General features: G+C 36.0%; 1 protein-coding gene across 4 annotated transcripts in view; it reads right to left on the bottom strand.

Annotated features, from left to right (window-relative positions):
• CEP85L (centrosomal protein 85 like) overlaps positions 1 to 27,406 on the bottom strand; it is a 266,510-nt gene that overhangs the window by 31,340 nt on the left and 207,764 nt on the right. For all 4 annotated transcript variants that reach the window (XM_069076970.1, XM_069076968.1, XM_069076967.1 and 1 more), the window contains exons 4-5: positions 22,185 to 22,303; positions 5,296 to 5,413 (exon numbers count right to left, since the gene is read on the bottom strand). In XM_069076970.1, the coding sequence (XP_068933071.1) occupies positions 5,296 to 5,413; positions 22,185 to 22,303 (237 nt within the window). The remainder of the gene's footprint in view (positions 1 to 5,295; positions 5,414 to 22,184; positions 22,304 to 27,406) is intronic.

Genomic DNA, 27,406 nt, shown 5'->3' with positions numbered 1-27,406 from the left:
TAACTAGATGATATGATGCTGAATTTAAGTAAGCAGAATTAGAAGAACAACATGTAAAAACTGTCAAGCTCTGACTAATTTTAATGTCCAATATTGGTTCTGTGGAACTAATTTTTGAAGCATCTTTTTCTTCTTAGTGTACAGGATTTTATGAGTGAAGAAAATCATGCTGTCAGACTCATTTTGTCAATTGCTTTTACATAAATAATACTCATTAATTTGAGGGTTAAATGGGAAGTTTATGAGGCAATGGTTCATCCTTACGTGAAAACAAAAAGTAACGATAATACTTAAAAATATAACTAAAGCAATCAATTTTCAGAATAGTTTATGTTACTATTCCATATGAAGTAACCCCTGCTAAAAATTAACAGACTAAAATGCCAGGCTCAGATAAGATGGGGAAATAAAAGGTCCCCAGCTTCATTGACAGCTTTTAATGAAGAACAACAATGGCCATATACATTGTTTGAAAGAAAAAACAAAAAAACAAGCTTTCTCACCAAAAAAAGGCTTATCAACAGTACTTAGTGATAAGACTTGATAAGCTTTTCACCTTAGGAGTAAATAAGACTTACACCACCTACCCCTAGAAAACATTTTTTTAAAGTAAAATTAAAAGAAGGTTTATCATCTCTTCATCAAAGCCAAATCTGGTCATTATTTCACAACTTGTGGCCAAAATATTCACCCCAATGTGATCAACCAGGTTATGAGTCTTCCCCAGGCATAACTAGGCTGGCACATAGATGAGACAAATATACTTTCTCACCACGTGAGTAACTTAAGAACTTTCTACCTTGGTAGGATATACCAGAGCTTGAGCTTATGAAAATTCAGATGTCAATTACTTCTATACCATAATGACGTATCAGTATGGGATCTGAGTGGAAAGACCTTACATATACTCCTATAACAAAGTGTATCCTTAGATTTCTAAAGGAAGGCTTAGAATTTAAAGTAATTAGCTATATATGTGTGTGTGTGTGTGTGTGTGTGTGTGTGTGTGTGCCTACCACTTGGTAAATGCCAGTAAAAGGCATTAAGAAATCAAAACCCTCTTTTCTTCTTTAGACCTATCCCACCACTAAAAGAACATAAGAATCTTTAAAGCTTTAGGATGAAAGCCTCATTTCTCTATTAACCCAAAAGGTATCATTTCTTTTGTCTTTCAGATACAAAAATGTCCTACTTTCCTCAGTCCACCTTAAATTAACATTAAGTGGCACAGTGATAGAGTGTTGGACTTGAAGGCAGAAGACCAGCATTCAAATCCAGCATCAGCCACCTCATAGCAATTTAACACTTAAGAAACTTAACTCCGCCTTAAGTTTCCTCATCTATACAAAGGGGATAATAGCCTCTATTTCCCAGGGCTATTGTGAGAATCAGGTATGATAATATTTGTAGAGTACTTTTGCAAACCTGAAAGCACTACATAAATGTTAGCTATTATTGTTAAATTAGTTGGTGTTTAAAAAAAAACATTAAGAAACATATTTTAAAATATAATCTTAAAAGAGCTCCCAAGAAAATTTATCTTTTACAAATCATATTTAATGAACACTACTGTAGATCAAATACCTACTATTTTTTCACTGATCAACATGGTCATTTTTGCTACTGGAGAGTTATTAAAATAATCAAAAGCAACAGAGAATTTTAGCAACACATTTTTACTCTTATAAGCATGCTTTTACTTAGTTTTTAATGAAGAAAATGAAATTATGCTAGGCTGTAGATATTTGCCACTCAGTCCCTAGAATTATTCACATGATGCTCCTCTCACCTTAGTAAACTCCTCTTACTTTTCCAAATGGGATTTATTTGTAACTTCTTCTGATTCCCTAGAAAACATCCCAAAACCACCTATCACATCTTTTTTTCAATATCCTTTTGGGGCTTCCTCTGCCCCCCTCAACCCCCAAACTTATCCTTGCTTCCTATCTTAGAGAGCCCTCTGCTGGACAGATGCTATTATAATGCCTTTAATATTTTTTTTACCCTTCAAATTATGCATTTACCACCTTGACTGCCTAATTACGACAGTCTTAGAATACTAGTATAAAAACACTGAATCAAAATATTTAGAAAAAGTGAAATGGTTCTGATAAAAGGGGGGAAATAGTTGCTATTGTAATCTAAACACACACACATATATGCATATATGTATTTATATATGTACGCACACACACACACATACACACACACACACACACACACACACACACCTTAAGCACAGTATCATGGAACCTCACTAGTGATATCTCCTTAATCACTTCAGCACACCACTCAGAAGAGCAGCTATTTTAAACCTCTTCATCTCTCGAGCCTATCACAGATCCCCTTCTTCCCACCCTCTAACCCAGATAAGAATTTGATCTTATACCCTACCAAATGAAAGGGAAAGCTCCCTCTCCTTCCATGACTCAAACTTCTACCTATCCTTCACTTCTATCTCATGTGAAGAGGCAACCCTTCTCATGATCCCCTTCCCTTCTTCTCTGGTTGATTACTCCCACTATCTCCATTGTCTACTCTTCAACCCCTCCCTATCTGAAAACAAACTTGCCTATGTGTCATCCCCTCTTAAAAAAAACTCTCACCTGATCTATATACATTAGCTGTTGCCCTCTATCTCTCCTCTTTTTTGTGGTTACAACCCTTGAGAGAGCTGTATGTACTAGATGCCTCCACTCCTCTCATATGATCCTAAATCCTCATCTATTGGGCTTCCTACCTCATCATTTAACCAAACTGTTCTCTCCAAAGTTACTTTTGGAAGTGAATGCTGAAAACTAAAAATAAATAGTTTCTTTTTTAAGCAATCGGGGTTAAGTAACTTGCTCAAGGTTACACAGCCAGTTATTTCTGGGTGTGGTGCTGAGTATCTGAGCCTGGATTCGATCCAGGTCATCCCGACACTGGAGCCTGTGATCTTACTCGCTGAGCCACCTGGCCACCCATAAGCAATTGGGGTTAAGTAACTTGCTCAAGGTTACACGGCCAGGTGTTTCTGGGTGGGTGCCAAGCATCTGAGCCCGGGACTCGATCTCCAGGTCCTCTCAACACTGGAGCCGGTGCTCCCACTTGCTGTGCTACCTGGCCGCCCCAATAAATAAAGTTATTAAAAAAAAGATAAATAAATACCTTCTCCCCTCCCCAAGATGGCATACAATCTGATATAGGCTCTCTATATACATTCATATTAAACATATTTTCACATTAGTCACATTGAAAAGAAGAATTATAATCAATGGAATGAACCACAAGAAAGAAGAAACAAAACAAAAAAGAGAGAGAGCAAATAGTATGTTTCTATTTGTATTCAGACTCCATAATTCTTTCTCTGGATGCGGACAGCATTTTCCATCCTTTTGGAGTTGTCTCAGAACCCTGCATTGCTGAGAAGAATTAGTCTATCAAAGTCAGTCATCGCATAATGTGGCAGTAACTGTGTACAATGTTCTCCTTGCTCGGCTCCCCTCACTCAGCATCAGTTCATGTAAGTCTTTCCAGGTTTTTCTGAAGTCCACCTGCTCCTCATTTCTTATAGCACAACAGTATTCCATTACATTCATGTATCACAACTTCTTCAGCCATTCCCTAAGTGATGGGCATCCCCTCAATTTCCAATTCTTTGGCATCACAAAAAAAAGCTGCTATAAATATTTTTGTACAACTGGGTCCTTTCCCATTTATGTGATCTCTTTGGTATACAGCCCTGGAAATGGTATTGCTGGGCCAAAGGGTATGCACGTTTTTATAGCCCTTCAGGTATAGTTCCAAACTGCTCTTCAAAATGGTTGGATCAGTTCACAACTCGACCAACAATGCATTAGTGTTCCAATTTTTACTACATCTCTTCCAGCACTTATAATTTTCCCATTTTGTCATATTAGCCAATCTAATAGATGTGATGAGGTACCTAAGAGTTGTTTTGATTTATCCTAATCAATAGTGATGTAGTGCATTTTTTCATATGATTATAGATAGCTTTAATTTTTCTCTGAAAATTGCCTGTTCATATCTTTTAACCATCTATCTAATTGGGGAATGATTTGTATTCTTATAAATTTGACTCAGTCCTCTCCCTCTCTGTATGTGTTTGTGTCTGTGTGTATATATATTTATATTAGAAATGAGGCCTTTATCAGAGACACTGGTTAAAAATTCTTCCCTCCTAATCTTGATTGCAAAGTGATACTCTTAAAGTCCTGTTCTAACCATGTCACCTAACCTCACCCTACCCCAAACTCAATAAATTTCACTGGCTCCCTATTACTTCTAGTATCAAATATATAATTATCTGTTTGACATTTAAGACCCTCCATAACTTGGCCCCTTCCTACCTTTCCAATCTTCTTACTTTTGACTCCTTTCCATATACTTTAAAATTGAGTGACTGGCCCTTTTTTGTTGTTCTCTGAACCCTACCCTAGAATTCCTGACTCCATGCATTTGCTTCATGATATCCGCCCTGCCTACAATGGTTCTTCCACCCCATTGTTGACTCCTAGCTTCCTTTAAGACTAGTATAAAATCCTACCTTTGACTAGAGGTCTCTCCCAGTTTGTCTCTGTATCTCCCCTTTTTCTTCTAAGATCACTTTTTATTTCATATAATATGTGTATAGATAGTTATTTGAATATTTTCTCTCCCATTTGAAAGAGAGCAGGAGTAACGTATTTTACTGTCCTTTGTATCCCTAGCCTTAGGACAGTGCTTACAACATAGTGTTTAATAAATGCTTGTGGATTGACTTGATATAAAAAGGACCTCTGAGATTTATATTAGGGAATTTCTTGGTGAAGCTACCTTATATAATAAACTGATAATTTAATAACTAAAGAATAAAATTGATGGTAGATGGAGAAGTTTACAACTGATGCTCATAAGGAACTTTAAAGTTCACAAATATTTTCACAACTTTATATTATCTCATTTGAAATGTATCATCTTGATCTTAAAGGTGAGGAAACAAAAGCTAAGGGAGACTAAGCACCTTGCCTATGACTTTACCAACTATTAAGGGTGGGTAATAGAATCTGAACCCAGGTCTCCCTTAATTCCAAGTCAAGTGATCTGTACATTAACTACAACATGCTACTATACCTTATATGTGAAACAAATTTTGCCACATGGCAATCTAGAACAATAGCAAAAAGTTCCTAGAGAGATTTGTTATTCAATCTCTACAAAAATTAAACAATTAGTTGGTTCAAAGATAGATTCTTTGAGTTGTAAGGTATGAGAATACAAAACATTCCTAAAATAATGCCTTCTGTATTTTACCTGCAAACCTGCAACGTAAGAATCCTCACAATTTACATAATGACCCAACATGGCATGTTGTGCTCGTAATTCATTATCTCTGATCCTCTGATGCAGATTGGAAATTTGTTGTTTCTGCCTACAAAACAGAAATTTAATTCTGGTTACCAAAAAAAGAAGTAAACATTTCTCAAGAAAGTTCTCATTTTACCTTAGTTGCAAGGACATAAAATCAACTTTAAAAACTTTTTTTATTGAACTTTTTATAAACATAAAAATTCCCATGCACAGAAATGATTGTATATAAAACGATTAAATAATACTGTATACAACTTTTTAAATTACATGTTAAATTGAACATGACAGTACCAACTCCCTTAGCTTGCCAATTCCCTTTGCAACTTCCTTCTATTTTGTCATTTTTAATATTCCATCAACATTTTTTCTTTTGGCATCACTTTTACTTAGTCCTCCATAAAACTGCCTCCCAATGAATAAAAGAATAAAAAGTAAAATAAAAACAAAGATATTCCCTTGTAATAAATAAGCATGGTTAAGAAAAACAAATTCAGACATTAGTCATATCTGAAAATATCTGTCTCACTCTGTATGTACAGTTTATCACTTCTCTGCCAAGACCTAAGAATTCATGCTTTATTATCAGTTTTCTGGACAGAAATCAAAATGTCTAAATCTTTAAGAGTTGCTTCCTTTTCTATTATTCTAAACACTGTTATCCTGATGCTACTTCATTTCACACAAATCTTTCAAAGTTTTTCTGAATTCATTCCTTTTATCATTTCTCAAAGCACAATTATATTCCCAACATCCTCTGGGAAATGTACTCCTAATTTAGTATATTTTTCAGTATCTTGATTTACCTTTCAACAAAATGCATATCCAAACAAAAAATGAAGAGGAAAAAGAAAAATATACTTTTAAAATAACTAAATCATCAATATATAAATTCAAAATATTAATTTTATTATTACATGTCTCATTTTGCTACATTGGAAAATGCTGCTAAGTTTAAGGGCATAATAAGATTTAGATATCTTTGTCAAGTCAACAAGCCATTCATTAAGTGCCTACTATGTGCCAAGCACTATGTTATGGGGATATTAGAAAAGCCAAAATAGTCTCTGTCTTCAAAGAGCTCACCATATAATTAGAGAAACAACATACAATTATGTAAAGACATGACAGATATAAAAGGAATTGGAGATGCCAGGAGGAGGGCACTAGCATTAAGGAGGACCTTCTAGTCAAGAAGGTAGGATTTAATATTATGAGACTTTTAGGAAGCAAAAGTGAAGAGGAAATTTCTGACCAGAGAGACAACCAGTAAAAATTCCTGGAGTCAGGAGATCATAAGCTATTGGACTTGGAACAAAAAGGAGGCTTAAGTCAATGGATAAGAAAGTACTTAGAAAAGATCTAAGGTGTAAGACAGGAAATGTAGAAAGGGGACAGAACAGAATACGAAGGACTTTAAAAACCCAACAGAGGATTTTATATTTGATTCTGAAGATTATAGGAAGCCACTGGAGTTTTCTGAGTAAAAGAATGACATGGATGGATAAGTAGATTTGAGAATCATCAAGGAGAAGAGTATGGAGTAACATTTCTCAAACTCTGTGCTCTCACAAACCCTTTGCACTCTTAAAAAATAAGTATTCCACTGAGGTTTTTTTTTCCCCCTCATGGTTATATCTATAGATATTTACCTACATTAGAAATTAAAACTAGTAAATTTTAAAATAGATTTTTAAATAAACAGCAGTTTTACATATTTCATATCTGGCTTAATAGAAGGCAATTGGAATCTCACATCTGCTTCTTCATTCAATCTATTCTGATGTGTTGTTTTGATTGAAGTATTAAGAAAACCTAATTTCACACAGATATGCAGCAGGAAAAGGAAAGCACATTTTAAAGAGTCTTTTCAGATAATATACAGAATATCTGTAAATTATGTCAAATATGAACAAGTAGATTCTTAAAGATTAGTTGCCAGATAGAATCTGAAACCACAGCAATGTACTTTTCTTACTCAGTTAAATTAAAATCTGTTGGTCTTCCTTGCACTTTGAATGGACCTTTTATCCATATGAAATTTTGTACCAATCATGCATTGGTCATTTGAAAAATACAGGTCTGTTTACTTATGTAAATCGTTCAATTACTGACATGGTTCATTATTTATTTTTAGAAGTTACTTTCATTAATATCACCACCAATCTCATCAGAAAAGTTAAGTATTGGGAAGCTGTCAAGCTTAAGGTAATTGATGTAAATTTTCCAAATATGATTTTTGTTTTGAAGCTCAACTATTAACAACCATTAACAAATACTGGTAGTTGTCTTCCCCGAAGTGATAAACTGTTCATTCATTTTTGAGAAACTTCCAAGTAAATACCCAAATGTGAACAACCATAGTCTGTCAGTCATTTTTCAATGTAAAAATGATGTTTGCATGAAAAATGCTAATAGGTCAGCCCACAAATCAAATTCCACACACTTTTCCTCAAGATGAACTTCCCATTTTGTCCAACAGAATATTTTAAAAATCTATTACTTGATGGTCAAAAAATAACAAAATGAATAATTTTTATTTGCTTCATCAAGAGTATTCAAGTGGGAGCGGCTAGGTGGCATAGTAAATAAAGTGCTGGCCCCAGAGTCAGGAGGACCTGAGTTTGGTTAGGGCTTCAGACACTTAACACCCACACAAAAATAAAACTAGCAGTGTAACCTTGGGCAAGTTACTTAACCCCAATTGCCTTCCAAAAGCCAAAAAAAAACAAAAACAAACAAAAAAAGTATTCAAGTGAAACTGGTTTGTTTTTTTTAAACTACCAATGCATGGTAGTAAAAAAAAAAAAAACAATTACTACTGCTACAGTTTGGGGTCACTGCCTTAATGCGTGCAATGGAGTCAGCAATTTTACCTACCTTTTATACCACTGAATCACTGAAAAATGTCAACACAATTGTTAATTAGCCATAATTTTTTTAACTGATTAATAAACATTTTGAATATTTCACTGCCATCTGTATGTATTTCGCTAAGTATTGACTTTTTTAGTGACTGCTAAGAAAGAGCACAAGGCAAAACAGCAAGTACAGCCATGTCTGCAAATGTGTCCTTTTGGAAGGTCAATTCTGCAGATGAGAAATTAACTCAGTTTTAATGGTTGTGGCTAAATCTTTAAATCATAGGACATGTTTTCTGGAAAATTCCACATCAATGTACTTTGATGAAACAAATCTGGATTAATTTTTCCTTCCCTTTTTTTTTTCCCTTTGTACTCTATTTCTCTTGTAGACTCATGAGAAAATGAGAGTGAAAAAAAAAATAAATAGCATTTTAATATTATTATGAAAATGGTTTTGACTTCACAGGCACCAGGTGTCAGGAACCCAGGGGTCTGTAGACTACACTTTGAGGTACAGAAGTTCTAGGATCAGGGAACACCTACAATTAGCAAGACCAGACAGGATGAAGATTTATCAAAGGTGACCCAGGAAAAGACAAGACAGAAGGAAATGAAGGAGAGAAAGTATGATAATGAAAATCTAGAAGAGGGTATCTAAGAGAAGGTCAAACATTAGGAAAGGATAGTCACTAAAGATTACATAACACAATGAGAAATTTAAAAGATGGGCTAAGAATTACTGATGGGGCAAAGTCTTGGCAAACAGATAAAAATCTGAAACTCTGATGGACAAAACAAAATATAACTAGTTTTGATAAAAGGAAAGCCATTAGAGACAAGAGGAAAAATAATTTCAATATTCTGAAATGAAGACAAGTAAGATAAGTAAAAACTTGGAAGATCAGGACAGAGAAGTATACAGACTAGTAATTGAGAAAAGGAGAGCAAGAGACAAGAGATTTAGCAGAAGACATAGGAAAGGAAATATTTTACAAGACAGTGTGAAAATGATTTGGCAGGCTAACACAGAAGGGAATTTTCTTTCTCCACAAAAACATTTAAATAAGGTGATCTATCTATCTATCACTGCTCATGACAGCTGACATCATAGTACAATGACCCCTATGATTCTAACTATTTGAGATCAAATAAATGCACAGACAAGAAGATGCATCTTCAAAAAATTCACTATCATCTTCAATTTATGGATGAATTTAACTTTTTTTTAATAAGGACACAATCTAGATTCATTTTTCCTTCCTTTTTTTCCCTTTGTGCTCTATTAATACAAGAGAATTGAATAAATTACAGAGATATAAATTGTTATTCAGGCAATAATTCATGCTGTAGGATGCAAAATGAAGTCAAAATAAGAGACAGGAGCACTAGAGGAGGAGCTAATAAGGTCTGCAAAGCCTATGGAGACTTTCATTTTCAGTTTTTAGAAAAAAGATTACTAAATTATTTTTTACAGTAGCACACTGTGCTTCTGTTTGAAGGAGAATTTGTGAATAGTCACACAGCTCGACAGTACTTTTTAATTCCATCTGCTTAAAAGACCATCATGACAAAATGGAGAAGTACATCTTGAGGGACAGTGATGTGCAATTTGATTTGTGGACTGATTTATCAGCCATTTTTCATGCAAGCACCATTTTTACATTGAAAAATGACCAAGAGAATGCTGAAGGAAAAAAATCAGATTTTTTTATCTGAGGATTGGGAATTGCAATATTATCTTGTAAACACAACAACTAAAGATAACATGATTTGCTTACCTTGTGATTCAAGAATATGAACATTAAAGAAATTCAACGCTCATCAGCATTATAACACTCATAAAGACACAAGTATTTTAAATTAGAGGGAAAGTCATGAAAAGGCTGTATTGCAGAAATTAAAAGATGAAAAGCAAAGACAATTCTTTCAAGCAGCAATAAGAACTGTAAATAATACCAATGAAGAAACTTTATAAAGAAGTTTATATACTCAGGAAAAAAGGGAAGTCATTCAGTGACAAATTGTTAAAAAGCTATTGTTATCTTGTTCTTACATTACCCACATTTCCCATTATATTAGTTAGCATTAATATAGAGCAGGGGTAGGGAACCTGCAGCTTTTCAGCCTCAGGGCAATTCCCAGCCATCTCACCACAGGAGAGAGGATCAGTCTGAGCTGGGTAAGAGAAAGCACAGTGCCCACATCAACGAGAGCAGCTTCTCCTGAGGCTCCCAGCCCACAGCCTGAATGTTTAAAAATCACCTACCTGATTATCCAGGAGCCAAGATGGCTGAGTAAACCCTGACTGCTCTAATCCCCCTCCCTGACCCAGAGATAAATGTCCCACACAGAAAAAATCCTGAATTAGTGGAAATAGCCTCATGCTTGGGAGACGTAGAAAAGGGTGTAACTGAAGCCATATGAAGTCTGAAGTGAAGGGAGAGAGGCATCCCAACAAGCCCACCTCCGCTGACCTGTAGGAGCCCCACAACCCAAGGAGGTGGAGCCAGCAAGCACTAACAACACAAGCCCAGGTGTGCCTGAGTACCACCAGGGGAATTTACAGACACCAGAGCTGCCAGCCACAAGATGCTGAGCCTGCCTGAGCTGTAGCCCAGGGGCACAGAGGTGGAAACCTGAAGTGGCCAGACCTCCCCCACAGGTTGTTCTGTGAGCCTCAGGGTAACTCAGGGGAAACACTGAGAGTCCAGGACTTGGCCTCAGTCTGGACACCCAGAAGCTACAGCACACAAAATCAAAAACCCTACCTCCCAGCCTGAGAAGCATGGTACATCTGTACCCCAGAAGCAGATATCCACTCTAAAAATTCAGGACATAGGCAATCGCATTGGGCAAGAAGGAATCTGTGAAATCAAGATCCAGGCTGTCCTATTATAGTGAACATGAACAACCTAATTCAGTGACCAAATTGGAAAAAAATCTCACTGATGAAAACAAATCCTTACAAAGTAAAATTGTTGAATTGGGATAAGAGGTTCAAAATCAAATTGGAGAAAATACCTCCCTAAAAATGAAAACTGAACATATGGAAAAGAAGCTTCAAAAACTAACTGAGGAAAATAATTCACTAAAAATTATAATTATTACATTGAAGCTAAGGACTCTATGATGCATCAAGAGTCAATCAAACAAAACATAAAGATTGAAAAATTAGAAGAAAGTGCAAAATAATATCTCACTGGAAAAACAACTGATCTGGAGAGCAGATCATGGAGAAATAATCTAAGAATTATTGTTCTACCAGCCATGATGAAAAAAGCAGCCCAGACAACATCCTCTAAGAGACTGTCAAAGAAAACTGTCCTGAGGTCCTAGAATCAGAGGGGAAAACAGTTATCAAAAGAATTCACCAGAATCCTCCTGAAAGAGATCCCAAATTGAAAACTCCAAGAAATGTAGTAGCCAAATTCCAGAATTACAAGGTCAAGGAGAAAATATTGCAAGTAGCCAAAAAGAAATAATTCAAATATCACAGAAATACAGTCAGGATTACACAGGACCCAGAAGTTTCTACATTAGAAGATCCGAGGGACTGAAATTTGATATTTCAGTAAGGGAAAAGAGTTAGGACTGCAACCAAGGATCAACTACCCAGCAAAACTGAGCAAATCTTTCAGACAAAGAGATAGTCATTTAATGAAATAAGGGACTTCCAAACTTTCCTGATGAAAAAGCCAGAGCTAAATGGAAAATCTGCTCTCCAATTACAAGACTCAGGTAAAGAAGGAAAACACATGCACACACGCACAACTTGGGATTCAATAAGCAAACTGTTTACATCCCTACATGAGAAGCTGATACTTGTCAACATTGAAATATATATAATTATCGCAAAATTTAAAAGGGATGTACATAGAGGATGTAGGTATAAATTAATTAATCTGATGACAAAAGACCTTATTAAGGGGTACAAAGGGACTGTAACAGGAGAAAAGGAAAGGATGAGGCAGAAAAAGGTAAAATATGCCACATAAAGAGGCATAAAAACATACTATAGGGGAAGGAGAGAAGGAGATGAACATCATATGAACTTTATTCTCATTGGTTCTGTTCAAAGAGGAATCAACATAATCAGTTAAATTTAGGATTCTAATGTGAAAAGAAACAAAAACTCATTATAAATAGAGGGAAAGGAGGGAGAGGAGCACTGTATGAAATTACTCTCATCACAGTGTATAAAGCACCAGCCCCAGAGTCAGAAGGACCTGAGTTCAAATCCGGCCTGAAACACTTGACACACTTACTAGCCATGACCTTGGGCAAGTCACTTCACCCTAATTGCCCTGCCTTCCTCCCTCCAATAAAGCAAAAAAAAAAAAAAAAAAAAAAAAAAAAAATGGCAAAACACTTCCCAAGCATTATCTCATTTGATCCTCACAACAACCCTGGGGAAAGCAAATGCAATATTCCTACTTTACATATGAAAAAAATATGGCAGATAGAGATTATGTCTCTTGCCTAACAAATACCTGAATAAGGACTAGAATTAAATCTTTTAAAGAAGGGAGCTAGATACATTCTTATTTCTATTTTGTAGCAGGCCAAACTTGGCATCATAATTTCAAAGCAGGAAATTTTCATTTTTAAAAACTTATGTTGTTTTAAATTTACATTACTGTAAGTCATTGTTTAGAGTTTTCTTGGCAATGCTTTCTTCATTTTATATCTGTTCATTAAAGTCTTTCTAGGCTTCTCTGTAGTCATCATATTCTTCATTTCACACAGCACCTAATAGCCCCTTACAACTCTGGTTAACCATTCCCCAATCAGTGGATATTTACTTTATTTCTAGTACTTTGCTACTATGAAAAGCACTACTACAAATATTTTGGCATACATTAGATCTTTCTTTTTATTACTGGCTTCCTTAGGGTATATTCCTAGTACTGAAATCTCTGGCCCAAAAGGCAATGAACATTTTGGTCCTTTTCTTAGAATAATTTCAATCTGCTTTACAGAATGGTTAAACCAATTTACACCACCAACACGCTGTCTTTCCACAATCACTTTATTATCACATTAGTCTCATCTTTGTCATCTTTGGCACTTTATTCTGTGTGAGATGAAACTTGAGATTTGTCTCTTGGTTTGGAACATTCTTTCAAATATCTTTCAAGTCCTTTTGACCACTTCCTATTAAGGTAATTAAATTATCTGTATGTTACATGCTATCTACATATAAATTAAATGTCAAAGATGAAAGGATATAATAGTAATGTATAATCATCAGGATGGGAAATATTCTCCTCTAACCCCACAAACTGTGACTCATCCATCTATGGGCTTTCTAACATGCCTTTCTAATTCTCAGGGTCCCATAAGAATAAAGATTTTTTTTAAAATGACTTTATGAAAGAATTGTATATGCACAGTTTGCGTGGTTGTTTTTTACTTTGCTATTTCATTAATCTATTCTACTTACTAATAATTCCTAACTGAAGGCTTAAAAAGTACTTTCCTCCTAATAATCCCGTGAGGGAGAAAGAAGGGAAACTCGGAAAGATATAATGGTTTGTCCAAAGTATTAGTAATCTGTGCTAACAATTTTGAACTCAGAAATTATAGCTAGTAACTAAATATTAACTGTATTTGCTTTTTTCAATAATCTACATAAATGTTCTCTGACTTTCTAAAAACAAAAAAAAAAGCCCTTAGGCATATTTTTTAGGAATCTGTGTCATATGTTGAGATTATACAATATTTGTTGTCTTTTTTTAAGTTTTATTACAAATCTAATAATGGACACTAATAAAACAACTATACTTATTTAGTAACTATTTACATTTTAATTTCAACACAAAGTATCATAAAACATTTTTTCTCCAAGTGTCCCTATCCAAGGCCTTTCCTTATTTCCATCATTTTTCTTCTCTGAAAAGTAAACAATGTGTATGACACTCTTCTGCTTTTACTTCCAATTTTCTTGATATTTCTCATAGTTGTTGATACTAATTACATTATACTATTCTATGATACTAATAATGCACTGAACTTTTATCATCAGCCTGTGTAATGATAATGGGAATCTGCAGATCTTCCCTGTCCCTTGGCTCCTGATAAGCTTAAGTGAATCTGCGAACCTTCCCTGATTTAAATACATACTGTGCCCCCTAATAGGCTGAATGTGGTCACATGGAGCCTGTGGCAGGAGGCTTGTTTTTCAGGAACGCCCACACCTTGTTACTTTGTGATTGGGCAGTGGGTCAAGAGGGTTGTGACATTCTCTGACCCAGGAGGAGGCTATATATACCCTGATGTGAGGTGCTGCCGTGGGGATCACTTTGAGAAGAGTTGTGTGATTTGGCCAAATGAGAGTCTGGGCAGCAACTGAGCCCCCTGCTTTGAAAGTTGGTGCTTCCCTCTCTGGTACCTAACTAGGTATGGATGCAATGGTCAGACAGCTGGAAGACCTGTCTGCTGATCTGTTTCTCTGTCTGTATTTTTTTTTTTTGGTCTGTTTGTAACTTCTGTTTGTATTCTCTGAAGTTCAGGCTGCTGACTTTTCCCCCTGAACTAGGTAAATGATATATGTTTGATTAAAGCAAGATTGTTAACCCATTTTGAGTTGCTTTCCCTTAGAAGAGCAGATCTAAGAACCTGTGCTAGCAGCCATTCTGGGTATGCTAGTGTGCTTGCTGCTACAACCTATCACTGGGCATTTCAATTGCTTTCAAATTTTAATATAATTTTGTGTAATATAGCTATGCAAAGCTTTTAACAAAATTTAACAAAAATTTAAAAGGGATATACATAGATAGAGGGTGTGGGCATAAATGAACAAATTTGATAAAACATATGAACAGTCAATGTTAGAAGAGTTGGGGAAAGACAAGCCCACTGATACACTGCTGATGGAGTTATGAATTAATTGAACTATCTTATACAAGTAGTAAGGAATCATGTTAGGAAAGGGACCAAAATGTAAGTGTGACCTAAGATTCCACTATATGCTTAATAGGGAGGTCAAAGAGAGAAAGGTCCCCAAAACACCAAAGTATTTTATGGCAGCAATTTTCATAGTAGGATAAAATAAAAACAATATAGATGTTTTATCAAGAAGAAAAAAAAGGCAAACAAGAAAACATCAGTAAGTACCAACCTATATGTCTTTTGTATCTCTATGGAAGTTTTACAAGCATCATATAAACCTGCCCTCAAGGACACCTTTGACGAAGAAGATATATGAAAGGAGGAGAAATTATAGGGATCCAAAAATGATAATCTATAGCACAAAAAATCTTTAAAAATCATATCATGATCAGTTGGAGAGAACACAAGAATCTAACGTGTTTTACTCTTTAAGTATAAAAATGACTTTAAGCTGCTAAAACAAAATGCCACTTTAAATATATATATATATATATGCTTTAAAGGTGTGCACATACTCCAAAAGATTCATGATGGAAAATACTATCTACATCTAGAGAAACAACTTTGGAGTCTGAATCCAGATGGAAGCATACTATTTGCTCTCTTTTTTTGTTTTCTTTCGTTTCTTCTTTCTCGTGGATCTTCCCATTGGTTCTAATTCTTCTATACAACATGACTAATGTGAAAATGTTTAATATATAGAGGTTATATCAGATTGCACACTGTCTTGGGGAGAGGGAGAAAATTTGAAACTCAAAATCTTATGGAAGTGAAAGCTGAAAACTAAAAATAAAGAAATTTTAAAGTGTGTGTATACCTTGGCTGACACACGTCAAAAATCATATAAGATTACTAGAAAAACAAATAACTGTTCCAAAACCCTCTACTAATGAATCTCCAACAATGAAAAGTATGTTCAATATAGATTTCTGTCACTGTCGTGGAGGATATCCAATACAGAATCTAAATGGAAGATTCATTTCCTGTATCACAAGGTCCTCTGAATCTGCAGATAACATTTTGCTGTGTCAAATACTGAAACTTTCTAGAATCTTCAAACTGAAGATCTATAATTACTCAAAGAGTGTGGACTAAATAGCCACAATGGAGAAACTGAATGAAAAAATAATATGTTTTGTCCAGATTGTAATATGTAATTAAATGGACTCATTCAGTAAGAGAGAAAGGAGAAAGAGTAGGGCAAAGGAAAATGACGCTGAACAAACAAAGACATGAACAATAAATTAAAACAGAAGAGGAAGAGTCAGGAAGCAAGCACTTATTAAGTATTTACTATGTGGAAGGTACAGTGGCTAGAACTTTGGACTGGGAACCAGCAATACTCATCTTCCAGAGTTTGAATTTAGACTCAGACACTTATAAGCTGTGTGACCCTGGGCAAGTCACTTCTGCTTTTTTTTTCCTCAGTTCATCATTTGTAAATTGAGCTAGAGAAGGAAATGGCAAACCACTCCACTATCTTTGCCAAGAAATGTGATCAAGGAAACTCAGAAATGACTGAAAACTCTGAGCAACAATAAAATGCTAGGAAGGAACAGAAAGCTAGATGATGAGTGCAGGTATTGTTGCTATCATTGTTGTTTGTTTATTTTGTTTGAGGGAGGGAAGAACTGTGTGTCATCTGTAAGGATCCTAAGCTTCTCACTGAAATAAGACCTGTCATTTGGGGACATGAATATTCATTCAGTGATGTATGGTTTTGTATTATGAATACTACTATATCTAAAGAATTAATATTACTGACCACCCAAAGACCAACAGAGATGTATAAGAATGATGCAACATATAACCAATGAAGAAATGTGCCAGAGAAACAGTACAAAGGATGTTACCAGAAAGATGCGTGACCAGAAAGGACACAAGCTTGTCATAAAGCAAGAGCAAAGTATAATTTGTGAGCAACCAGAATGCTTTGTTGATAGCTACAAAACAATCTAAAACAAGGCACCCAGCATACAGAGTGGATCGTTTGTGGTAATTATTTGTCTTTGTTTTTAGAGGGAACATGGGCAAAAGTTATAAAAGGGTGAAAAACTGTAAATGAATATAATCTATACCACTACAGGTAATATATATGTTGATGAGATCATAGACTCAATTAAATAAGTTTGGAAATAGGAAATTAACAATGAGTAAATGTAATGGTAATGGAAATTTGAAGATCTTCCCTTGCCCCTTGTATTTGCAATCAAACAGGTACTTATTAGCACTTAGTTTCAAGTCAATTATTAAGACCCACAACTTGTGAATCCCACAGTGGGATATACTTGTTGAAGTAACAGGAAGGGGCAGAATGGGGAGGAGGAGCTAATTTCATATATAAGGAAAAACCCAAGTGAGAGAGACCAGAACTTTTGGGAATAAGCATCTGGAGGCTGGACTGCTACTGCTGGAGAGAGAGAAGAGAACAGATAAGAGAAATGAGAATTGAGAAGAACTGAGAAATGAGAAGAGAGGAGAACTGGAAGGAGGCATGGCTGTGGTGTCAGTAATTTCTCTATTTTGATGTTACTTTGTCAAATTTGTCTGCTAATAGAGGACAGTGCTGTTTTTACAGAAGCCCTGGGACCTTACTGCTTGTTCAGAAGCCCCGACAGAGAATTTTCTTGTTGTACACGTACAGAAATCCTGAAGGAGGGTCTTGCTGATTTCAGAGGCCCAAGGACTATACCGATGATTTGTATTGACTCCTCAGACCTTGTTGTTGGGTCTATTGTTGATTTCACAGGCAGAAAGTGAATTGATGAGGATGCTGGCAATGTGTATGGATGTTATTGTGGCTTTGTTAAGCTTTTTTTCCTTAATCATGCCTTGTCAGGAAGAGAAACTGTGAAGGACTTGAAGTGCACTAGACACTGTGAACTTCAGTATGGAACAGGAACTGGACAAGGAGCTGGACAACAAGGAATTGGGACCATGGAAGGGGAACCATGGAAGTGGAAAGCCAGCCTCGAGTTAAGATGAAAAGATGTCTCCTTGGGTATTTAATGTAAACTGAGAAGATCATGATTTACAAGAGGTGGAAAACTTTGACCTTTACAATTAGATGACTGAGTTAGGGACTTACTAATTAAGGATGACTGGAAACTAATGTCCAAACAAGAAGAAGATTTTTTTGATTGAAGAGATTTAAGACAATATGATCTAGGGGTGGAGAGTTTTTGACCTCTGTACTTTGTGTCTATTAAGGAGGCCTGCTCCTTAAGAATGATTAGGACTGGGGTGGCTAGGTGGTGCAGTGAATAGAGCACCAGCCCTGGCGTCAGGAGGACCTGAGTTCAAATCTGGCCTCATACACTTTAACACAAAACTAGCCATATGACCTTGGGCAAGTCACTGAACCCCAATTGCCCTCCAAAAAAGAATGATTAGGACTTCATCAGGGCTCCTGCTCCCACCTCCTCCAATTCATATAAAAAATGACTGTAAACAAACACTGGAGCTACAGAACCCACAAAATGACATAGAGAAGTTAACCTCCTGCGGAAGACAACCCAGCAGGAAGCAGCCAGCACAGTGTGTTGGGAGCCAAGCCCAACCCCACACTATCCTGAAGCTTTAGCCTCAGGTGGCCACAACCAGCCTCTAGCTGGAGCAACTTCAGATCACCAGCAGCTGTGGCAGTTTCTATAATTATCAACCCATACATACTAAGCACAAAGTGAAAAGTCAGCACAGTGTGGACTTTGGGACCTGGGAGTTCAGGAGTACGGTCCGGCTTTTGCCCCTGGGGCGAGAAGCAGCTGAGGCGGCAGACATGCAGCCAACTGCCATGTGGCTGCTTCAGAGCTCTGGGCCTGCAGATTGTAGGGGGACCAAGAGACCAGTCTGAGGGGTAATCACTCTTGCTTTACCTGCTAGGATCTGGATTGCGGTCTAGGGTGGAGGTCCTAGGGTGTGTGAACAGTTTGCTATAACATGTGGAGGCTTCAGAGAGAGCACCCAACTAATAGCTCCAGCAGCTGAGAAAACCCCAGTGATTGGTACAAAGCTCCCCACTCTGGTAGCAGAATTGTACTATGGCAAAAAGCTCAAAAGTCAAGTAATTGAGTGGCAACATGAACAAACGAGGGAACCAAGGCAAGCACAGAAGTTTAACTCTAAATTCCTTTTTTGGGGACAAAAAGGTTCAAAGCATGAAAGAGGAAGAAAGACACTGAAGTCAAAACTCTTACACCAGAAGCTTCCAACAAAAGAATAAGCTGCTTACAGGCAATAAAGCAGCTTAAGAAGGATTTTGAAAACCAAATAAAAGAAATGGAGGAAAAAATGGGAAAAGAAATGAGAATGCAAGAAAACCATGAAATGAGAGTCGATAACATGACTGAAGAAAATAACACCTTAAAAACTAGACTAACTCAAATGGCAAAAGAGGCTCAAAAAGCCAATGACAAGAATGCCTTAAGCTGAATTTGCCAGATGGAAAAAGAATCTCAAAAGCTCACTGAAGAGAATCATTCCTTCAGAAATAGACTAGACCAAATGGAAGCTAGTGACTTTATGAGAAATCAAGATACTATTAAATGGATCCAAACAAATGAAAAAAAAATAGGATGCAATGTGAAATATTTCCTTGAAAAAAAAAAACACTGACATGGAAAATAGATCGAGGAGAGATCATTTAAAAATTATTGGACTACCTGAAAGCCATGATCAAAACAAAAAAAAACCCCTAGAAATCATACTTCAAGAAATTGTCAAAGAAAATTGCCTTGGGGCAGCCAGGTAGCACAGCGAGTAAGAGCACCGGCTCCAGTGTTGAGAACACCTGGAGATCGAATCCCGGGCTCAGACACTTAGCACCCACCCAGAAACACCTGGCTGTGTAACCTTGAGCAAGTTACTTAACCCCAATTGCTTAGGGGCGGCCAGGTGGCTCAGCGAGTAAGAGCATCGGCTCCAGTGTCGGGATGACCTGGATCGAATCCGGGCTCAGATACTCAGCACGACACCCAGAAATAATAACTGGCTGTGTAACCTTGAGCAAGTTACTTAAACCCAATTGCTTAAAAAAAAAAAAAAATTGCCTTGATGTTTTAGAACCAGAGGGCAAAATAGAGGTTGAAAGAATCCATGGACCACCTCCTAAAAAAGATCCCAAAAAGAAAACTCCTAGGAATATTATAGCCAGGTTGAGGAGTTCCCAGATCAAGGAGAAAATATTACAAGCAGCCAGGAAGAAACAATTTGAATACTGAGGAAACACAAATCAGTTAACACAGGATCTGGCAGCTTCTACACTGAGGGATCGAAGGGCTTGTAACATGATATTCCAGAGGTCAAAGGAGCTGGGATCACCAAGGATCACAAACCCAGCAAAACTGAATATCATGTTTCAGGGGGAAATATGGTTATTCAATGGAATAGAGGACTTTCAAGCATTCTTGATGAAAAAAACCAGAGCTGAATAGAAAATTCGACATTCAGATATAAGATACAAGAAGCAAGAGAAGCATGAGAAGGTAAACAGGGAAAAGAAATCATAAGGAACTTATCAAAGTTGAACTACTACATTTCTACATGGAAAATTGATAATTAAAACTTATGAAACTTTTCTCAATATGAGAAGAGTTGAAGGGAATAGAAATGTCACACACACATATATATGTCTATATAGGAGGGTATATGAATACATATGTATGTGTAATATGGGTACAGGTATACATAGACAGAAGGCACAGGTCCAGTTGAATAGGAAGGGATGATACTGAAAAGGTAAAATTAAGAGGTGAGAGAGGAATATAATGAGAGGAGAAGGGAAGAGATAGAATGGGGTAAATTATCTCATATAGAAGAGGCAAGGGAAAACTGTCACATTGGAGGGGAAGAATAGGAAGGCAAATGGGAATGGGTCAACCTTATTCTCATTGAATTTGGCTTAGGGAAGGAATGATATACACACTAAACAGGGCATCTCACCCTACAGGAGAGTAGGGGGGAAGGAGATGAGAAAGGGGGTGATGGAAGGGAGGGCAGGCTGGGGGGGGGGGGAGTTGGAAGCACCCACTTTTGAGAAGGGACAGGATCAAAGTAGAGAACAGAACACGTGGGGCTGGGATAGGATGGAGGGAAATAGAGTCAGTCTTTCACAATATATCCACTGTGGAAATATTTTTCATAACTACACATGTACAACCTATATTCAACTGCTTATATTCCCAGTAAGGGTGGGTGATGAGGGAGGTAGGAAAAGAATCTGGAATTCAAAGGTTTAAAATCAAATGTTTAAAAATGTATATATCATTATTATTATTATTTTACATATAACTGGGAAATAAGATATACAGGCACTGGACATAGAGATCTACTGTGCCCTACTGGAAAGTCGGAGGGGGGATGGGGGAAGATATGGGATAGCAGATTGGGGGAGAGGCTGTTCAGTGGGATCACTGTTTTGGGGTGGTGGGTAGGAGAAAAATGGGGAGAAAATTTGTAACTCAAAATCTTGTGGAAATGAATGATGTAAACTAAAAAAGAAAAAAAGAATGACTGAGTTAATAAATGAGTGTACTTTGTTTAAAACTATGTAACCACTTTGATGAAAACTATGTGGCCACTTTAGTGATAAATTGTTAAGTTATAACATTGTGAATGCTGTATTTTAATTTCTGTGCATGTTTTGCCTTAATTTGTTACTGAATAAATAGAGAGTTCACTATACTGTGTAATCAGAACCTTGAAAGCTGTTCACAGCAGCAGTCCTCTGGAAAGCTGCTCATGCTTGGTTTTATATTATATTACTACTTAGGATTGTTAGGGGGAGAAACTCAATAAAATATACATCTTATATGCCACTGACCACATATAAAGCAAGGCAATAAAAATACATAGATAAAAATTGGAATAATCTTTGCTACTGTCAAGCAGCTTTACAAGCTAATATATGGATGAAATAGGTACAAATCTAATTTATAACACAAGTCAGAATACAATTATCAAGAAACTACTGAGGTAACACAGGGATTTCTTATACCACTCCAGAAAATGAAAAATAATATCTGTGGAAAGAAAACCTCAGATTTAGCATAACATGAAAACTCAAAACAATTATATACTGACCTGTCAATTACAATTTCCTTCTGCCTTAGCAATCCTTCTTTAATCTTCAATAGAGATTCCCATCTATTGAAATCATGGTAGCCAGAAGATGAATAATTTTGACGAGATCCAGTCAAAACCTGAATAAAAAATGTACATAATTAGAACAGATCTATAGCAACATTAAAAAAATAAATACCTGAGGGTTCAAATACATATTTTGGATTTTCTGCCAAGATATCTTGGCTGGTGGACTATCCACTTTTCCCACATACCTACTCTAAAAAATTGACATTCACATCAAACCAAATAGTGATGAAGTAATCTTGAAAAAGAAAAATGATGAAAAACTACAGTGACATCTTCTACCCCAGAACTTTATAAAGTCAACCAAAACCCCAAGAGGAATATGAAAGGAAGCCCCCTCCAGCCAGTCCAGTACCATAGTGTACAGGACAGTGAAAGAGGACACTTGTAGCCTGGCAACACTGAGTCTAGAGACTCCAATAGTGGAGGGCTTTGTTTTTCAACTAGTACGAGGGCCTTGGAAGCCCTTGGGAACAGCAGCTACTGGTGACCAACTCAGTGTCTCAAAACTCTGATTGCAACAACTCAGGAATCCAAGGGTTCTGAGATCCCTAACACTCTATCCTGAGATCTCAGGGAGAGCTCTGAAGATCCAGAGCTATATACCTCAAAGATCCTGATGGAACTAAGCATAAGATATGGAGGTCAAATCAAAAACCGAGGAAGAAAACTTCCCTTTCTTTCTCTCAGGGAGGGAATGGAAGAAATTAGCAATACTGATGTACCCACTCCCCTCTAAAAAGTGGGTCCTAGTAATATTTTTTTTTTTAATTCACAGAAGGGAACAGAAGAAAGTATAGACAAGTTGGTCATTTTGAAAGTAACCTGTATTAGAGTTTATTTCCCACTTGTCTTTGTTTTTTTAATGTGGTATGGAACAATTTCCTACAGAATCTTCTTTCAGTTCTGCTACAAAGAGGGAAACTTTTTTAGTGTTTGATTTTAGACTTTGTTGTTTGTTTTTTAAAACACATTTTTCAAAACTCCTCCAAAAATATATTTTAGTCCAAAGAATGTATGTGTAAAAGTCCTTTTAATATTTAAATGTTTTGTGATTTTAATCATCCCAGATGAATCTAGTAAAGCCACATTACTACTTGTAGTCAATCTCATGTACCAGGACCCAAGGTATGCTCTACCCACCTTAAAAATCCTTAGTCAACACCATTTTTTAAGAACCTTAAATAAACAAACCAAAAGGCATTCCCCAGTGGGTAAGTGGTTAAAAAAAAAAAAACTCCTTTTAAAAACTACAAACAACAATCATTTGAAAGAATATTCCAAATAATTAAAGAAATATAAATGAAAACAAAACTGAGATTGGACATCACACCCAGCAAATTGGCAAAGAGTAATTCATGTTGGAAGGACTGAAGGAGGCAGGCGTAATAATGTCCTAATGCTAAAATTGGTCCAATCATTCTGGAAGCAATTTGGAATTTGACCAAAATGTCTACACCCCTTTACTCTAGAGATCTCACTGCATGCCATATACCCCAAGGAAGTTGAGCACAGAAAGATTCAACATACACAAAAATATTTATAAGCAGGACTTTTTATTGGTAGCATAGAATTGTAAACAAAATAGATGTCTGTCACCTGGGGAATGACTAAACAAATAATGGTTCAAGAAAATGATGGAATTTCACAGTACTGTAAGAAATGGTGAATAAAAATACAGAAAGGCACAGAAGACAAAAGAACTGATGCAAAGAAAGCAAAACAAGCAAACAATATATACAGTGTCCACACAACAACAGTAAAAAACTGTCCAACACTATGAAATAATGACCAAAACTGACACCCAACTAGAAACTAAGAATGCACCTCCCTCCCCTCTTTGCAGAGTTGGGGACCAATGAAGGTAGAAGCCTGAATATCCTCTGCTGAGCTTAACTGATTGTGTGTAAATCTGCTGAGCTGCTTTTTTTCACCTTTTTCCATTCATTGTTTTAAGAGGGACTACCTTCTGGGTTGGGGAGGGAAGATATATTGAGAAAGGTAAAAGTTTATCAAAGTATAATATTTTTTAAATTATATGACCAAGGGATTGAGAAAGATAGGGAGAAGAGGTATCAAGTTTTATTATGAAAATTAGAGACACAAACCAAAAGGCAAATCAGTGAATATTTCCTAATGGAGAAGTATAACAGTTTCTTATTGATATTTTATTTCTCTCTCCTGTCAGTGGTATTTAGGGTAATCAAACTATCTCACATTTAATCTAATTCTGATTCTAACTTCAGAATGAACTTGTTTCAAAAGCTGAAATGAAATAAACTTAATGACAAATAAAATAAAGTACTACTACTTAAAACACATATTTGGTCAATTTTTGTGCATTTGTCCTCCTTAAGAGTAGTGAGACTATAATTATAAATGGGTTAATGAATTATTAAAACAAATTCATGGATGGTTAAATTCATAATAGGAGGAACTAAGGATGTTTGGTAATCATAGATAGCCCTTACCTCTTAAGGTTCATCAATTATATTCTCTTCAGATTCTCTATGTTTGAAGACCTGGTCAAATGTCTGGCTTTTAATTTTACACAAATTTTCAGACTTATGCAGTAACTTTATGACTAGTTTTAATCTTGGAAAGAAATTCTGGAAAAAACACACTGTATATGCATTTCTGTGTACATGTACATACACTACATACATGCACATACATGTATATATTTAATCATTTCGGTAATTCATAATGTTAGTCAACCCAACAACCAAATTATTTTTCTATTTCCCAAACTGAAGTTTTAAAATATATCAAGTACTCAGTAATGTCTAGAATAAAAAAGCTATGCTTCATTCCTTTAATATAATTTGTGATATTATATACTATAAGCAATTTTGTAAAATAAAGTACAGAGTAACAAAATCCAGATGGAATAATTTCATCAAATCATCACATAATGAGGATAATATTCATACTTTTTGAAATACAGTCCTTTTACCACCATTCTATCTGTCTTTGTAATGACTAAATTATCAGTGAGGCAGGTTTTTCTTTTAGTTCCCTATCGTCCCATATAGTGTGTTCTTAAGGGTTTTGCAATGTTCTTTAATACACATAATCAATTAAAAACACCTCTTCACTGAAAAATATCTGGGTAGGATAGCATTTACAAGATCCTTGGGTTTTGTGCTTGACTTTGGAGGAAGGAGAAGAAAAGGGGAGGAAGGGAAGGAGGAAGGAAAGAAGGAAATGAGGGAGGAACCCCAAAACACGGATATATTTGACTTCTAAAACATTTACTTGCTGGGACTCATATCATATCCTGAATACCACTAGACATTTTATCAACAGAAAGTTCTTTACACTCTCTAAAGAATTCTATCTGTGTAACTAAACAAAAACAAGGGCTCCAGTTTACCATTTAAGAGGCTCAAAGCCTCTTAAAATTTCTTTTGTCATTATCCTTGGAAACCAGATATAGTACAGTAGTAAAAACAATTACATGCTTTATTATCATATTCTGTAAATACCAGAGGCTATTTTAAGTGATGTTTTAAGTTATGCTTACATACTGTGTGTGTGTGTGTGTGTGTGTGTGTGTGTGTAATTATTGCAGTAAAAACAAAAATTTAGTGTTCAGGTATCTATTATTGTTAGTTTCAATTAGTGAGCTGTTAAAGAGCAATGTGAACCACAACCGATTATAAAGGGATTTACGGGCAATAAACACAAAATTTATAAATGCTTCTGGGAAAATATGTATGAAAGTGAAGATGTGCTAAAAGTAAAAATATGCTTTAAAAAATGATCATATATACATTCTATGTCATCCCCACAGAATCATAGGTTTGGTTCTCTGACCTTTACAAGAAAGAATGTGCAGACAGTCATGGTGAGGCGTACAATAAGGAAAAAGAATGAACAAAACAAACTGAGAAGTCAGACAGGAGATACTATAAAGAAGAGTGTCTCCTCTCCAGAGAGGAGAGAATACACAGAAGAAGGTGATCAATAGTGTCAAATGTTGCAGAAATGGTAAAGCAAGATGAGGAATAAGAAGCTGGATTTGGCAATTAAGAAGTCACTGATAATGGAAGAGAGAACCATTTCACTTAAGTGGTAAGGTCGGAAGCCAGATTTGAGGAGGCTGAAAAGTAAAGGGAGAAGTAGATGCATCGAGGCATAGAAAGCAGACAGCATCCCTTCTCTGGAGGCTTCCCGACCACCCCCACCCCCTCAAGTATAACTGTGAAAGAGAAGTAAGATATGGGATGAAAATTTGAAGGAATGGCAGCTGGACTTTTTAGGAATAAGAAGACCTGGGGCACTATTTGTGGAAAGGAGAGAATGGTAGTAGACTGGGGACAGCTAAGAGAGAAAAAAGTAGGGATTGGGAACAAGGGTATATGTAGAAGGGTTGACCTTAGCAAAGAAAAAGAGCACAAAAGAAAATAAGTAACTGTGTTGTACTGTCTGCTTTGGACATTACTAGGAAACAGTAAAGTTAATTCTGTTTACTTTCTAATCCTGCATGCAGTAAATCAAAAAAAGTATCTTCTCTAAGTCTGTTATTGGATATAACTTCAAGCAGGCAGCAAAAAACACCTGAAGAAATATAAAGTGTATTTCTATGTCTTATGTGCAATTTGAATATTGAATGTATCTTTAACATAGAATGTACAGCCTATTCCACTTGAAATTTTAAGTGCTTGAAACCCTTATAGCTGACAGCTTGATATCTATTGTAGGCCTACAGGAGAAGAGTCATATCTGTATACCAGAATGTTTTCCTTAATTCCAAAAATAGCATGCAGGCATGCAAGACCCACACTGATGGTGGGTCAAATTCCTTGAAGACATGCCATAAATTAAAATGATTTAATTAGGAATGGACTTTCCCATATTAAAAAAGTAGAAAACTAGAGCTAAGCAACTAATATGCAACTTTATATAGAAATAACCAAAAATACAATATAAAACTTACTAAAATGTCTATAAGTAATGTTAATTACGTTTTAAACTCCAACAAATCTGAAGGTGAAAAAACAACTTTGATTGGGTTAAAGAATTTTTATAAAGGCTTTTAGAAAGTTTTCATTAGATTCTATAAGCAGATTTTGGGAGAGAACCAAGGTTACTTGATGGCCTTTCAGAAAATGAGTTAATATTTCTTTTAATCTTTCAACAGATTAGAACTC

The sequence above is a fragment of the Petaurus breviceps genome, unplaced genomic scaffold, assembly GCF_028583685.1.
Source record: "Petaurus breviceps papuanus isolate PSGF00001 unplaced genomic scaffold, PetGlider_PUasm1.0 90977, whole genome shotgun sequence".
NCBI lineage: Eukaryota > Metazoa > Chordata > Mammalia > Diprotodontia > Petauridae > Petaurus > Petaurus breviceps.
Note: the sequence above shows the minus strand (reverse complement) of the source record. Positions and strands in the feature narration are given on the sequence as shown.